The sequence below is a fragment of the Lactuca serriola genome, chromosome 7 (assembly GCF_051521515.1).
Source record: "Lactuca serriola cultivar US96UC23 chromosome 7, Lser_US96UC23_V15, whole genome shotgun sequence".
Taxonomy (NCBI): Eukaryota; Viridiplantae; Streptophyta; class Magnoliopsida; order Asterales; family Asteraceae; genus Lactuca; species Lactuca serriola.
The window spans coordinates 207008218-207024000 of NC_136414.1; the positions used below are offsets into that span (position 1 = coordinate 207008218).

The 15783-nt window shown below is 40.4% G+C and overlaps 2 protein-coding genes across 2 annotated transcripts; both read right to left on the bottom strand.

Moving 5' to 3' along the window:
- Nucleotides 1-299: 299 nt before the first annotated feature.
- On the bottom strand, nucleotides 300-2352 carry LOC145061152 (premnaspirodiene oxygenase-like). The gene is made up of 2 exons (XM_079008551.1): nucleotides 1205-2352; nucleotides 300-1137 (listed from the first exon to the last, which is right to left on the bottom strand). The coding sequence occupies exons 1-2, from the start codon at nucleotides 2087-2089 to the stop codon at nucleotides 514-516; spliced, it is 1509 nt and encodes a 502-aa protein (XP_078864677.1). The 5' UTR covers nucleotides 2090-2352; the 3' UTR covers nucleotides 300-513.
- Nucleotides 2353-2499: 147 nt separating this feature from the next.
- On the bottom strand, nucleotides 2500-3915 carry LOC145061153 (serine acetyltransferase 1, chloroplastic-like). Its single transcript, XM_079008552.1, has one exon. It carries the CDS (start codon nucleotides 3896-3898, stop codon nucleotides 2660-2662), a length of 1239 nt encoding a protein of 412 aa, XP_078864678.1. The 5' UTR covers nucleotides 3899-3915; the 3' UTR covers nucleotides 2500-2659.
- Nucleotides 3916-15783: the final 11868 nt, after the last annotated feature.

A 15783-nucleotide genomic window follows, 5' to 3' on the forward strand; every position in this document is an offset into this window, starting at 1 on the left:
CTAAAACTACCCAAACTTGTACTTATGTCCATACTTGGTACCTTAAAGATTTTGTGAGATCAAATGTAGTAATTTGATCTTTTCCATTACTTGAAGACTATATTGTTCCTCAAAACAGCAAGCTCGGGAACATCCTCAAGGTCTAATAATTTTTTATTGCCTTTTTCTATTAAAGAGAAAGAAAGCAAAGTCTATGACGAGACAGTAGGAAGAAACTGCAAATAAAAACACCCACCAAAACCTTAGGACAAATGGGTACTTAGATGACAGAATATGAAACTTGTGTATGCAAGTAAATAGAAATAAATGACCATACGATTGTTCCTAGAAACGCATGCACTACCACAATATATCCATCAATCCACTCCTGTGTTTGAAAGTAATTGATTGTACAAACACAATAGAAGATAAAGAGTTAACAAAGTTTGTTTATAAGACATTTTTGTAGAAGCATATTTTGAAATTTGAAGACACCTAAAGATCTTGGAAAACCAAGAGAAGAGAAACATGACTTTAGTAAACAGGAGGATAACGAAGAGTTGGAATAAGATTGAGGAAAGTTTTCCTTTTAACAGTTACACCAAAAGCTTCAGTCATGTCAAGATCTTGATTCATCCTGCTGCTGTCTGCTAATTTCCAGTCAAAGTGGTAGAGTAGAGAGGCGAGTGGAAGCTCGAGGTTAGCCAATCCAAAAGAGATACCTGGACATATTCTCCTTCCAGAACCAAATGGAATGTATTCAAAGTCAAGACCTCTGTAATCTATTGAACTGTTTAGAAATCTTTCTGGATGAAACCTTTCAGGATCTTTCCAATACTTTGGATCTCTACCAATCGCCCACACATTCACAATCACTTTCGTCCTCACTGGAATCTCATACCCATTGATCTCACATTTCTCCCTGTTTTCCATGGGCAGCATCAAAGGTGCTGGAGGGTGTAATCTCAGAGTTTCTTTGATTATTAACTTGAGAAACTCCAATGATTGGATGCCACTTTCATCGACTGTTGTTTTTGAGCTGAAAGCTTTTCTAACCTCATTTTGTGCCTTGTCCATTATTTCAGGGTTCTTCAGCAGCTCTGACATCGCCCATTCTATCACTGTTGAAGATGTGTCACTACCAGCAGATATTATATCCTGAGAGATGAAAATTTGTAAGAATCATATCATAATTACTTTGGGAATCTAATATATATATACTCACCAAGATGATTGCTTTGATATTGTCCATGGTCAAGGGAAGTTCAAGGTTGCCATGCTCCTGGAGTTTGAGAAGGACATCAAATAGCAGATGATGATTCACGTCTACTTTTCCTTTTCCTACTTGTTGTGCTTTGTGCTCTTCAATGATGTCATCAAGCATCACATCAAATCTCTCATGAATCTTCTCAAGTTTTGGTCTGAGCCCACTAAGAAAGGCGACAAGTTTAGAAGAAGGATAGAGGTCGGTTAGACTAAATCCTCCAGATATGCCTAAAGCTTCATTGATAAGTGATATCAATGCTTCTTGTTGTTTTAACTTCTTTCCAAAGACTGATCTTGTAAGGATCCCATACGTGAGTGCATAGATATGCTCACTGAGATTGATTGGGGATCCTGAGTGTTTGGAGATAGTGGTGATGAGATGAGAGACCTCTTCTTCCCTTATTGGTCCTAGTGATTGAACATGCTTTGCACTTAAAAGCTCTGAATTGCAAATCCTGCGCAGCTGTCTCCAATAGTCTCCATATGGTGAAAACATGATGTTTGTGGATTTGTAGGATATGATATGTGCAGCAAGAAGAAAAGGGCGATTAGCAAAGTTTATATCATTGGTTTTCATAACCTCTTTTGCAGTTTCTGCTGAAGAGGCAATGATGGTGGAATTCTCTCCGAGTTGTAAGTGCATCAACGGGCCATATTTCTGAGCCAAATCTCTTAAAGTATGATGTGGGAATGGTCCCACAACATCAAGAATGTTTCCTATGATAGGAAGCTTCCTTGGTCCAGGTGGCAGATTGGGAGGAGTTTTTGATCCCCTCAATACTTTGATTACCATGAACATGAAGAAAAATGTAAAAAGGGTTTGGAAATAGAAAGCAAACTCCATTCAGGATTTGTATTAGAGATCACTTCAGTTCAAGCTAATACGGTATTCCTTATATATGTTCATTTGGAAATAGAAAAGTCAGTGATTAACACTATGAGCACGCTTCATAAAGAACAAAAATGTGCAAGCTAAGATGCTCTTGATCATGTCAATACCAATACTAAAAGACAGGTAATGAAACATGAAACACGCCTCGGAAAGAACAAAAAATGCAGCCTAAGATGCTCTTGAACATGTCGATACAGATACTATAGGACAGGAAACTGTGATTTAAGGACAAAACAGAGTATAAAATCATAAGGAAATCATTGACCCTTTCAAGGATCAGACTTCTTGTTCACAAAACTTGTAGTACAACAAACCAAATCAGAGATGGATTGGAACTAATTACTAAAATCACATTCACAAAGTTTTCAAAACCTCAAAGTCTATTTTTATTAATCATAGATTAAATCCTTTAAACAACTCTCAGAGATATACAATATCTCCAAACAAACAAAAAAGTCAAGAACAGATATCCCTGAAGCCTAGAATATAATCCCACCTCCTGTTTGTTTAAAAGTAAAAACTTTAAATAACATAATCAGACCACTCACTTATATCTGAAGTATGATCCATTGTAAGACCGGGAATCTTATCAAGCTTAACTGGATTTTGTTTCCCTCCAATGAGTTTTGCAGGATTCCCAACAGCCGTAGTTCTAGCAGGTACATCCCTTAACACCACCGATCCTGCCCCTATCTTTGCCCCATCTCCAATTCTAACATTACCCAAAACACAAGTTCCTGCCCCAATCAAAACCCCATCTCCAATTTTAGGATGCCTATCACCACTAATCTTCCCAGTTCCACCCAACGTGACGTTATGCAAAATTGAAACGTTGTTCCCAATTACAGCAGTCTCACCGATTACTACTCCGGTGGCATGATCAAGCAATATCCCCCGCCCAATCTTAGCTCCGGGGTGTATATCCAATGCACACACCTCCGACACCCTGTTTTGTATCACAAGTGCTACGACCTTTCTATCTTGTGACCATAACTTGTGTGCTATTCTGTGAGCCTGACACCCAAGAAAACCCTTGAAATTCAAGAAACATTGCACATAACTGATACAAGCGGGGTCCCTTTCCTTTACAGCCCTCAAATCATCTTTAACGGCTGTAACAATCTCTGAATCATCTGTAAGCACACTCATGAAAAGATCGTATAGGGTTCCACTAGGGAGACTTGAATCGCTAAGCTTCACGGAAAGATGATCAGCTAGAGCGCTCTCGATAACATCATGAGACAAGATTGCGCTGAAATAATAGTTTGACAAAATGGGCTCTTGATCAACGTTTGATCGAGCTTCGGCTTTCATTGTCAGCCACAGATCCTCATCTTCTTCGTCTTCTCCATCTTTGTGTACAGGGACAGGTTGTGTTTGAATCTTTGAGATGGGTACGCAGGAAAACTGGTCAGAGTAATCGGGTCTGCAGAATTTGGCATTATTGTTATTACATTCAAGAACTTGTGTTCTTGAATTGTGAATATCAACAGACCTCTTCTTGTCTTGTTTTTTGTAGGAATCGACGAAATTTTTCAGTGGGTTTGCTAAGGAAGAATGAGACAGTAGTAATGATCCGAGAAAATGGACAGACATGGAATGAAGATTATTATGGAAAACTGAGGAGATTGTGGACGGAGAGGGGGTACCGCTATAATGTGCAGTTTTTGAGGCGTGGATAGGGCAGAGACCAGAGCTTTCATGGGAGAAAATTTTTTTAAAAAAAAAAAAATCAGAAAAAGTAAACACGTTTGTAAACATAAAAAGAGGGGATCTTCTGCTTTTGTGAACGTTACGCTTACTGGTAGCGGCGGCTGTGGATGTGTCCGGAGTGGATCTTACTAGTGTCCATATTACAGTATTACACAAGATCATCCATGGTCAAAACTAGGTTTAGGTTTATCTTGCAACTACAGTATACAACTAACACAAATAATAATAATAATAAAATTAAAAAGACAAAACTGCAAAATAATCATTTATATATATTTTCTTCGGGTTTTGATTCAAATCCTTTTTTTTATTTGTAGTGATTTTAGTTTTATTGTAAAATTGGTTATTGATAAATTTGAAAAGACTAATCCGCCATTTTAATTTGTTTTCTTCCATTTACAATATTCTTTTTTTTATTTAAATATAAATGTTAAAATCAAATAAAAAAGAACCCGCATCTCTCTCTCTCTCTCTCTCTCTCTCTCTCTCTCTCTCTCTCTCTCTCTCTCTCTCTCTCTCTCTCTCTCTCTCTCTCTCTCTCTCTCTCTCTCTCTCTCTCTCTCTCTCTCTCTCTCTCTCTCGTTTCCCTTCTTTTTCATTGTCTTCTATAACCCATAAAGATCTTGACTTTTGGGTTATATTTTTCTTCATTAAATCTTTAAAAATTATGCATAACTACAAGTCATTCAAAGATTTACTCATATCTCTAAAAAGAGATTAGATTGTAACATCAAGATGTTAAGGTATTTCAATTGTAACCCTATGTATGGTTAAATATTGCATTTTGATCCTTGAGTATAAGAAAGAGTACAAAATGGCCAATAGTGAAATTTTGGTAATTTGGGCATTGGAGTAGTACGCGGTGTACGTTGCGTATGCTGAGCGTACTAGGGCACACCCTAGTATGTTTGGTGTTTTGGCCCATATATGAACATCATTATAGTCTTACTTATCATTGTCTCATCGGCCCCCATCTGAGATTTCGACCCTCTATCAAACCCTAAGCGAGAAAGAGTGTTTTGAGCTCATTTGTGTGCCTTTTTGGTGTTCTTGAAGAAGAAGAAGTAGGTGCAAGAACCTTGAAGCAACTTAGATTTGGGATTCCACACTTGCTAGCAACATCTTGGAGGTAAAAAGTTCACAATTTGACCACTCTATCTTGTAGATCTAGCCATTTCTTCCATTAGGGCACTTTTTGACCCAAATATGGTGATTTTTTATCATGGCATGTTCTTGATCAAATAAGTCGTCCTTTCATGCCTTATGGTGATTTTTAAGTCATAAAAATGTGGTCTTGGTGGTTAGTTTTACTCCATGCATGCTATAGAAGGTCTTAATGCATTAAGATGTTGAGATTTTGTGTTTTAAGCACTTAATGGACATGCAAAGTTATAAAAGTTGGACACTTTATGACTAATGATGGTATTTTAGCCTTGGATCTGCAACTGGACGTGTTAAGTCGAAGAAATAAGTGCTTAATAGGCTAAGAGGAGGGTTGATGCGTATGTTGGGTGTACCGTAGGGTACGCTGCGCATACACAGATCTGGCCCCGATGCCTTAGACATGCTTGTATGTCTCGCATACCTCCAGAGTACGCCCCATGTATGAAGCCTGAGTAAACTCGGTTGTGTTGACACAGTTGATTTGTTGACTTTGATCAGTTTTGACCAAGGGTATTTGTGGGGAAATGTTATTAATTTAGAATGAAAATGTTTTGACATTTATGATTTGGGTTAAGCCGGTATTTGGGAGCAAAGTATTGATCAGATATTCATCAGACTGTGATGTGGGTTTTTCTCACTATACTTACGGGTCGAATGCACCAAGGCCGACCCATTGGATTGATATCTTGGTTACGGTATGATGTTATGCTATTATGATCCGTTAGATCTGTATGGTTATATGTATTTGTTGGCTTTGTGTTCATGTTTGTTTGTTGCATATGTTGACATGTTGGTTTCGGTTGAGGCGGTCATGCTTTGTGATGTAGGCCAAGACACCCAGGGACGACCAAATATGTTGTTTTCCCTACAAGGCGGTCCAGTCAGGATGGCGGCACGTAGAGCGGTTCATATAGGCTATAGGCCCTGCGAGACGGTCCAGTCAGACCGGCTACTCATGGAGCAGTCCAGATGGGCTGTAGGCCCTGCAAGGCGGTCCAGTCAGGCTGGTTGCTCATGTTTGAATGCGTGTTTGTTATGTTTATGTGGTGGTACTTTTGGGGAACTCACTAAGCGTTGGCTTACAGTTTTAGTTTTATTTCAGGTACTTCAAAAGATTGTGGCAAGGTGAAGGCGTCACTGCATACATCCTTGGCTTTATGATTGATTTGATCTTTGGAGACTCTGTTTTTTAATAATGTTTTAAAAACAATGTTTATGTAAACACTTCTTTTCAGTAAATTGGTTGTTTTAAAAAGTTTAAATTTATTGTGGTTTTTTAGATGTTACAAGTTGGTATTAAAGCCTTGGTTTGAGCGAATTAGAGGAACATCCGTGTGAATCCAGTCTCAAATTAAGGAACTACAAAAGTTTTAAAAATGATTTTCAAAGTTAATCAAGAAAGGATGTGATGTGTACGAACAGTCGGTGCCAGTAAATAGACCCCCAAGTTACCACACTATTATTTGATATTATGTTATGATAGAACAACATGCTAGTGATAGGTTAGGGGTCTTCAGGAATTGCATAATAGAATTTTCTGATTATATGATGCCTGATAGCCTAGGGTTTCTTCCTTATGTGAAATTGACATCATTACTATAGTTGTTTAGTGTATGCATCAAAATTGTATATAAGAATGTTTGATTTGGCCTTATTTCTTGTTCCTAGTTTGGTTGTGGGCTTAGGGTAGCATCAAGTATTCGACTATCTATAAGATCCAGTGTTATGTATGATTAGCATACATGAGTGTTGCAGGGTTGGTGGAAGTTTCATGGATGAGTTAGGTATGGTCAGCCGAACAATCGAGGGATGTCTAGCCTTTCTCTAGGAAGTGAGAATAAGGTGTATGCGTATTCTAGTGAGTGTTGTTGGGGTTGTTGTGATGATCTTATGAGACAAATACGGGTAGGTGCGGAAGGTAGTATAGGCGTGTACTACTAGAAGCACATGACCCGTACGCGTAACAGGGAAGTCACAACCCCTAGGGTCTTGATGTGGGTTGGTTCCTATGATGTGATATGTGTTTTATCTAATATCTCTCTGGTTTATTTTTAAGTTTGGTGTTCACGAGGGGATCAGGATCAGGAGCGAGTTGCCAGGATAAGCCAGGGTTGACCGAAAATCAGGTCAGGGAGATGATTCATGATGAGGTTGTTTCTATTGTTTGGGGTAGATGCCGGAGTTGTTTGGGTCTATCAAAACCGCCATGATGGAGTTATTTGATGACTGATACGTTGCACTTTCAGAGGCTGTTGCTGCTGCAACCACCGCAATTGTTGCTGCTATAGGGATTGGAGGGGGGAGAGTCTTCCAGTACCGGGACTTCAACAATACAAAGCCCCTGGTGTTTGAGGGAGTGCAGGATCTGGTCATAGCCATGAGGTGGCGGTCTGGTGTTGATGGATTTTTCTTTACATGTTCCTACACAACTGACCAGAAGGTCAAGTGCGCTATGAACCTTCTTCAGTCTGGAGCAAAGGATTGGTGGATGCTAGTTACAGGTTCATACACTCCAGAGCATAGAGATGTTGTATCTTGGGAGTTCTCTGAGATGTTCTGTTCGAGATATGTTCCTTTTGTGGAGAGAGAGAGAGAGATTAGCCCAGGAGTATCTGGACCTGAGGCAGGGGACGGAGTCAGTGACTGAGATCACCGAGATGTTCACTAAGAGAGCGTTGTTTTGCCCTGAGTTTGCTGATTCTGAGCAAGCTCAGATGACCCGGTACTTGAGCATGCTCAAGACAGACATCCACCATTTGTGTTTACTCAGGGCTATGGTTCACTCATTGAGTTGCAGGAGGCCGCGAGGAGGTGTGAGATTGAGATGGAGCTCCAGATGAGGGAGTTGAGGCAGGCCCTTGTGCAGTCACACCCTACGACAAAGCAGTTCAACGCTGGCTGCTGATGCAAGATCTGGGAGTCAGATGGGCCTCACTTGTGGCAAGTGCAGCAAGGTTCATGATGGTTATTTTCGATCTAATTTTGGGTGCCACAAATATGGCAAGGATGGGCATTCTGCCAAGGACTGTCGCCATCATGTCCCTATACTGACCAACAGGATATGTTATCATTGTGAGCAGGTTGGCCATATTAAGGCCAACTGCCCTTTGCTCACGACAAGAACGACGCACGCTCCAGTGCCAACGACTTTGAGGATCATTGATGGCCGCTAGGATAGGGTGGAGTCCCTGAGGGCCCAGTGCCGTGCTTTTCAGCTCACTAATGAGGAGGCCAGGGCAGCGCCAAACATTGTGACTGGTATGTTTCCATTTATTGTTTTGTCGATTATTTTATGGTATGCTTATGTTTATGTTTCTAATAGGTACATTCTTAGTGAACTCTTTGCCTGCTCTTCTGTTATTTGAATCGAGCGCGAGTTGGTCCTTTGTGTCTCGATCTTTTACTAGGGATTTTGGTATGCCTCTTAGCAAGTTGGAGTGTCTTTTGCGGGTTTCTATCGCCAATGAACACGAGATTTCTCCATCCAGAGTGTATCGGGGTTGTGTATCGGAGATCTTCAGGGTGTCTTATCCGATTGATTTGATCCCTATCCTTATTGGGGATGTATGCGTGATAGTAGGGATGGATTGGCTGAGTAGGTTTTGTGTTATGTAAAGTTCTTGAAGTGTGAGTTTTGGTTACGAGAGGTCCAGTTCCTAGGACATCTTGTTAACCAGGATGGGTTTTGGTCAATCCGGCCAAGATCGAGGCCGTGATGCAATGGGAGGTTATGAAATCTCCCTCAGAGATCAGAAGTTTCTTGGGTTTGGTGGGATATTATTGGAGATTTATTCAGAACTTCTCCAAGATCTTAGTACCTCTCGTTCATCTGATGAGGGAGGGAGTGGATTTCCGATGGGGCCCTGAGCACCAGGTTACTTTCGAGATGTTGCGACACAGGTTATGTGAGGCCCTGGTGTTGACCCTTCTAAAGGGTGTCAAGGATTTCGTGGTATTTTGTGATGCATCCATCACTGGTTTGGGAGCGGTCCTTATGCAGAGGGACGATTTATTGCTTATGCTTCGCGACAGCTGAAGCCGCATGAGGCACAATATCCTACTCATGACCTGAGTTGGGGGCAGTGGTGTTTGCCCTCAAGATTTGGAGACATTATCTATATGGGGTCCGTTGTACCGTTTACACGGATCACAAGAATTTGCGATATCTTATTGACCAGCTGAACCTAAACATAAGGCAACGCATGTGGATGGACGTGGTCAAGGATTATGTTTGCGAGATTGTAACGTCCCAAAATTCAAGACTAAAAAATTTCTTTTAATAAAACATTACTTAAAGTAGAATCATCAATTCCAAACATAATTATTGTATTGGTTTCCAAACTACATATCTGTTATCAGAGTAAAACATTCCCAGGCTGTCCGGTCTATGGTGTGTGCCATGCGATCACCCCGAGCTCTTCCCTCCGCTACCGGGAGTACCTGAAACCAAAAATAAAAACCGTAAGCACGAAGCTTAGTGAGTTCCCCCATCATACCTCATACCATACAATCACATAACATACATATTGCCGGGCAATTCTGGGGTGCCCGACCTACCCGGTACGACCATTCTGGGGTGCCGACCTACCCGTGTCAAGCTATTCTGGGGTGCTGACTACCCATGTCAAGCCATTCTGGGGTGCTGACTACCCTTCGGTCCTCATGACCGAGCCTCGGGGACTATTTCACCCCATACTACTACTACTAACACATATCATAATGTAACAGATTATCAGACATATCTGGGGTGTCTGAACTACCCTTCGGTCCTAACAACCGAACTTGGGGACTGCTCCCCTCCTACTACCTCTAACTCATATAACAGATCATGCTAGCATGTAAACATAACATCACATACTGTCAGACGTATCTGGGGTGTCTGACTACCTTTCGGTCCTAACAACCGAACTCTACTGATGAGTCATGGAACCCCATCCATGCTCCTACTGATATTGAGATACGGGACCAGACCACACTCACTCTTTCCCTCATTTGGGCCTCGCCCCTGATCTACTGCTAATGAGATGTGGAACACCATCTACACCCTGCTATTGGTGAGATACGGGACCTCGCCCACACTCACCTCCCTACCAGGCACATACAAGTATCACACAGACAACAAGTATAAAGTATCACATAAACCATTCCTTGGGCACCCTCCCGCTATCATTGGACCTCATCCTGAATATCATACTAGCATATTGTGCCTAGGGCTAACCCCCGGGTCTTCTACTCATAACTACATGGGTCGGCATTGTGGCCGTAGACCCATTCACACAAAAAAAGGAAACTCACCTGCACTGGCTGAACACGCTGATGATCCCGCTGGCTGCTGCCCGGCAACTCTCTGGACTCCTGCTCCACTAGCTCCCCGAGCTATCAATATCAATTCAACACTAGTCTAACTGACCCCCGAAAGAAAACCAAGTCAACTCTGGTCAAGGTCAAAGTCCTGGTCAAAGTCAACCTCCCAAGTCAACCCTACTCGCCGATTCAACCTACTGACTCGCCGAGTTCATAAGTTCAGAGTCCTTCCATTCGCGACTCGACTCGCCGAGTCAGTCCATGACTCGCCGAGCCTATCGATTTCCGAGTCCTGACCTGTCCAACTCATCGAGTCTCCATTCGACTCACTGATTCGAGTCTCAACTTGAAGGGTTTGGGGTTTCGCGACTTGACTCGCCGAGTCTAAGAACAGACTTGCTGAGTCCAAGACAACCTTCAACAGACTCGCCGAGTTGTTCTTCAAACTCGCCGAGTTCCTGCCTAACTTCATCCGACTCGACGAGTTGTTCATCCCACTCGTCGAGTTCCTCCTAATCTTCATGCTACTCGCTGAGTCCACTCAAAGGACTCGCCGAGTTCATTCAGATCTACATACATGCAGAGGACTTTTGAGTCATGCATGGACTCCAAACCATAGATCCATACTTCCAGAGCTCAATCCCCACGTAAAGTTGCAAACTTAACGTATAACTAAAGAGATTTAGTCTCAAAACACACTAGGGTTTGGTTTAAGGACAAAAAGGGCTTCACCACTACTCATCTTCTGATGCTTTATGACATATTAGACCATCCCAACACTAGATCTGAAGTGGCAACAACACATCTAAGCCCTCAAACTCGAATTGGGTCTCAATCAACCATAAAACCCCCAAATCTCATAACAAAATAGATCTAGATGCAAAGGAGGGAAAATGGCAGCTTATTACCTCCAAGATGGACACAAACTGAAGTAGATCTCGGATCTACACCTCTCCTTTGAAGCAACCTTCTTGATCTTCAAGTTCCTTTCCAAAATTTCCTTCCTCCAAAGCTATTTCTCTCAAATGATGGAAGCTCACACGAAATCTAGGGTTTACAGGTTCTCTAGATGATATGGAGGCTGAGGGAGGGACATAACACCCTTTATATAGGATACAACTCCCAAAATTAGGGTTTTCCTCGTTCAGACCAGACTCGTCGAGTCGCCTTGGCCGACTCGCCGAATCGGTCACTTACTCCTCGACCCAGAGCCCGCTCGGACTCGCCGAGTTCCTCCTTGGACTCGCCGAGTCGTCCCTTAAACTTAGGGTTTCCTTTCCTTTCTTGGCCTTTCTGAATTTGGGTGTTACAACTCTCCCCCACTTAAACTAAATTTCATCCTCGAAGTTTGCTATGGCCCACCGCCTGCGATCTGCTTTCAATACCTAACTAATCATTTGTAAGGTCAAACCTTGAAATATGATAATGTTTAAAACAGACCTCAGCATCAGTGCATATCTCAGTGTCAGCATCAGCGTTTCAGCAACTCAGTTAGTTATAGTTTAGTCAGTGCATTGTAACAGATCTTGTATTTATCTTGTTTCCATAGTTAGCCTAATTAGTTAACTGGCATATCCCTGATTTGTAGGGATTGTCTAGAATAGCAGTATATAATCTTTTGTATAGGTTTGTGAAAGATCATCTTTCACAAACCCTAATCGTTGCTTTGTGCATACGATAATCTCTTTGTGAGATTATCTTTCTTGGTGAAAGCTTTTCTTCGTGAATTCCTCTTATTCTTATTTACTGTTATTGTTTGATAAATTAATTGATCTTAAGGCATTTTCAATTGGTATCAGAGCAGGTTTCTTTTATCAAACAAATGGCTTCATCTTCCTCTTCGTCGAACTCATCAAATCATCCTTCCGCTAAAATTCCTCCGTTTGATGAAACAAATTTTGCCATGTGGAAAATAAAGGCTCTATATGCTTTAGAGTCAGTAGATGAAGATATGTTGGACATCGTTGAAAATGGTCCATATGTCCCGATGTATCAGCCTCTGAAAAATAATGTTCCTCATGGTGCTATGAAGAGAACACCTAAAGAAAACTGGACAGCAGATGACAAAAGAAAACATGGTTTAGATGTTCGTGCTCGTGCTGCAATCAGCTACGCTCTTCCATATAATATCTTTGGGTTGGTTCAGAACTGCATCTCAGCGAAAGAGATGATGGATACTTTGACTGTATCGTTTGAAGGCACTGAAGAAGTCAAGGCCACTCAAATAAATGATCTTAACAGAAGGTATGAACATTTTTTTGCAAAGAAAGGTGAAACCTTGACTCAAACCTTTAATAGATTCAATACTCTTGTTAATGATTTACGGAGATTAGATCAGTTGAAGCATAAAACTGTTCTAGTGCAGAAGTTTTTGGATTCTCTGGGTGCAGGTTGGGAGAACCATGCTGATGTGCTGAAAAACAGTGAGAAGATCAACACTATGGACTTACAAAGTCTCTATGGAAATCTTCGATACTATGAAGAATCCAAGCTTCAAAGAAAGGAACTGATGAAAGATTCTCAGCGTGAATCATCTATAGCTTTGTTCTCAAACAAAAGGCTAGTGTCAGATTCAGACACTGAAAGCAATTCAGATAATGATTCCTCTAAAACTGACACTGATGATCATGAAAAAGTTGTGGCTAGTGCAGCTTTGATTGTAAAGACTTTTGAGAAATCAGGTCGAAACTTCTCAAAGTTTCAGAAGAAGATGGGAGGAAAGTTTTCAAAAGGATCAGATGCTAACAAAAAGCATGGCGCTAATAAGAAAGGGAAGGCTCAGTGTTTTAACCGTGGGAGCACTGATCATTTTGCAAAGGAATGTAAACAAAAAAAACAAAGCTCGGATGAATACTGGAAGCAGAAGTACAACAAGCTGATTGAGAAACTGAAAGCAGAAAACTTGGAACATAAAGTTCTTGTTGCTGAAGAAGAAAATTGGAAGACTGATGAGGAGTCATCAGATGATGAAGTCAAGTGTCTAATGGCAAAGATAGAAGACACGGATTTTCCTAAAAAAAGGCACAAGTACATTTGATGCTGATATGTCTGATGCAGTTGAAAAATCCAAGAAGCACAACACTGACTCTCCTTCGATGTATCAGGTTAAAAACTTTGTTTCTTATTCAATGAATGAAAAAATCAGAATGTTTGAGTATTTGGGTGTCATTAATTCTAAAAAGAATCAAACAATAAGGGATTTATAAAATCAACTTGATCTTCTTAAAACTGAAATATCCATGAAAAATAACCTTATTGATTCCACTCAGGAAAATCTTAGAATCACTAGTTTGTCAAATTCATCTTTGTCTGCTGAAATTGACAATGTTAAAAATCTTTTGATCAAAGAACAAACTGTGCTTCTTACTTGGGCAAAATCTCATAAGAATGTCAATTATATTATTTTTGCTCAAATTCCACATTCATGTGAGAAAATTCTTGGGGGTAATTTTGTAGAAGCTGAAAAAGTTTTTAAATCACAAGAAAAGGAATCTGAGTTTTATTCCATGAATGAGATGAAAAACAATTTCAAAAATAAGTTTGTCAGTAACTCTTTTATTAATCAGAGTTTAATTGATGAATACTGTGTTACTAACTCTGATGGTATTACTGAGTGTAATGTTGAAATTACCGGAATTGATCCAACCTCTTACCCTGCACATCTTGTAAGACCAACTCCACCACTGAGAATATTATTGCCTTTCCTATCTCAAATGGAGTGTTTCATGCTGTTCATGAACAACTTAAGCATTTTCCTGACTGCAATGCAATTGTGAACAAGTCCAAACCAGACACTGATGATAGCTCATCGTCTATCACTGATCATAATCTGTCTGATACTGAATTCAGTTGTGATTCAATAATGAACAAAAGGACACAAAGCTCTCTTGGTGAATCTTACAAGTCAAAATGTGTTAATTCAAAAAAATTGATCACCAAGAGGAACTTTGGTACTAGAGTTTGTTACAGATGTGGTGATACCTCTCATAAGATTAGTGAATGTTCATTTGATAAATCATCTTTAAGAGCTGATAATATTAAAGTTAGAAATGAAAAATGGACTCTTAAGTCAAATTCTTTAAACTGTCTTCCTAAGGAGTGTTATAATCTATTATCAAATAACTTTGTGAATGACCCATCCTCGAATGGGTTAGTGTGTTCTAACTAGTTTCTCAGCATTGCAGGGTCAGGAGCATCTTTGGTACTTAGATAGTGGTTGCTCAAGGCATATGACAGGATCAAAGTCTCTCCTAGAAGATTATGTCAAGAAAACTGGTCCTGCAGTAACTTATGGAGACAATGGAAAGGGGTTCACTAAAGGATATGGAAATATTAAATGTAATAACGTGGCTTTTCAAAATGTTTCATATGTAAAGGGTCTCAAACACAACCTTATCTCCATCAGTCAATTGTGTGATGCTGACTATGAAGTTCACTTTACAAAGAAGGAAGGTAGAGTTGTCAACACTGACAAGAACATCGTACTTTCAGCAAGTAGAAAAGATGATATATATGTTCTTGACATGTTCTCGAGTGACAAGGCGCTGATGCAATGCTTCTTTACAAAGTCTCAGACGAATCTTAGCTGGATTTGGCACAAAAGGTTCTCTCATCTAAACTTGAAGAACCTATCCAAAATATCCAATCAAGATCTAGTTAGAGGGCTCCCAAAATTCAGCGTTGTGAAAGACAAGATGTGCTCAGCTTGTGAACAAGGAAAACAAACCAAGTCCTCTTTCAAACCAAGTCATGTTTCAGTATATCAGTCCCTCTTCATTTACTCCACATGGACTTGTTTGGACCTATTCCTGTCCGTTCTCTAGGTGGAAATAAGTATACTCCAGTGGTTGTGGATGAGTTCACTCGATTTACATGGGTGGTTTTCCTGAAGAAGAAAAGTCATGCTGCACAGGAAATTATTTCACTGATTCGTAAAAATGAGACACTGACAGGTCTCAAAGTTAAGCAACTAAGAAGTGATCATGGTACTGAGTTCCGAAATTCAACTCTTGAAGAATTTTGTGATCATAAAGGCATTGGGCAAAACTTCTCAGCTCCTCGTACTCCTCAACAACATGGAGTCGCTGAACGAAGAAATAGAACACTGATTGAGGCTGGAAGGACCTTAATGATTCATGCTGGTCTTCCTATGTCATTTTGGGATGAAGCTGTCAATACAGCGTGCTTTACTCAGAATCGATCCTTAATTCACAGGACTCATAAGAAGACACCATATGAAATGCTGAAAAGTCGAAAGCCAGACGTATCCTTCTTTCACGTGTTCGGATGTGTTTGCTATATTTTAAATCAGCGTGACCCAAGATCTAAATTTGAACCTAAGGCTGATAAAGGTATTTTTGTTGGATATTCATCTATTTCAAAGGCTTTTCGTGTTTTTCATGTGAACAGGCAATGCATTGAAGAATCCATTCATGTGAATTTTGATGAGGAATCATACACTGATG

Bases quoted from the DNA above. Each gene is read 5' to 3' on its own strand.
- LOC145061153 (XM_079008552.1), bottom strand. From the start codon at position 3,898: ATGTTTACAAACGTGTTTACTTTTTCTGATTTTTTTTTTTTTAAAAAA.
- LOC145061152 (XM_079008551.1), bottom strand. From the start codon at position 2,089: ATGGAGTTTGCTTTCTATTTCCAAACCCTTTTTACATTTTTCTTCATG. The intron at 1,138-1,204 runs GTGAGTATATAT...TTCATCTCTCAG, and splicing joins ATATCAAAGCAATCATCTTG to GATATAATATCTGCTGGTAG.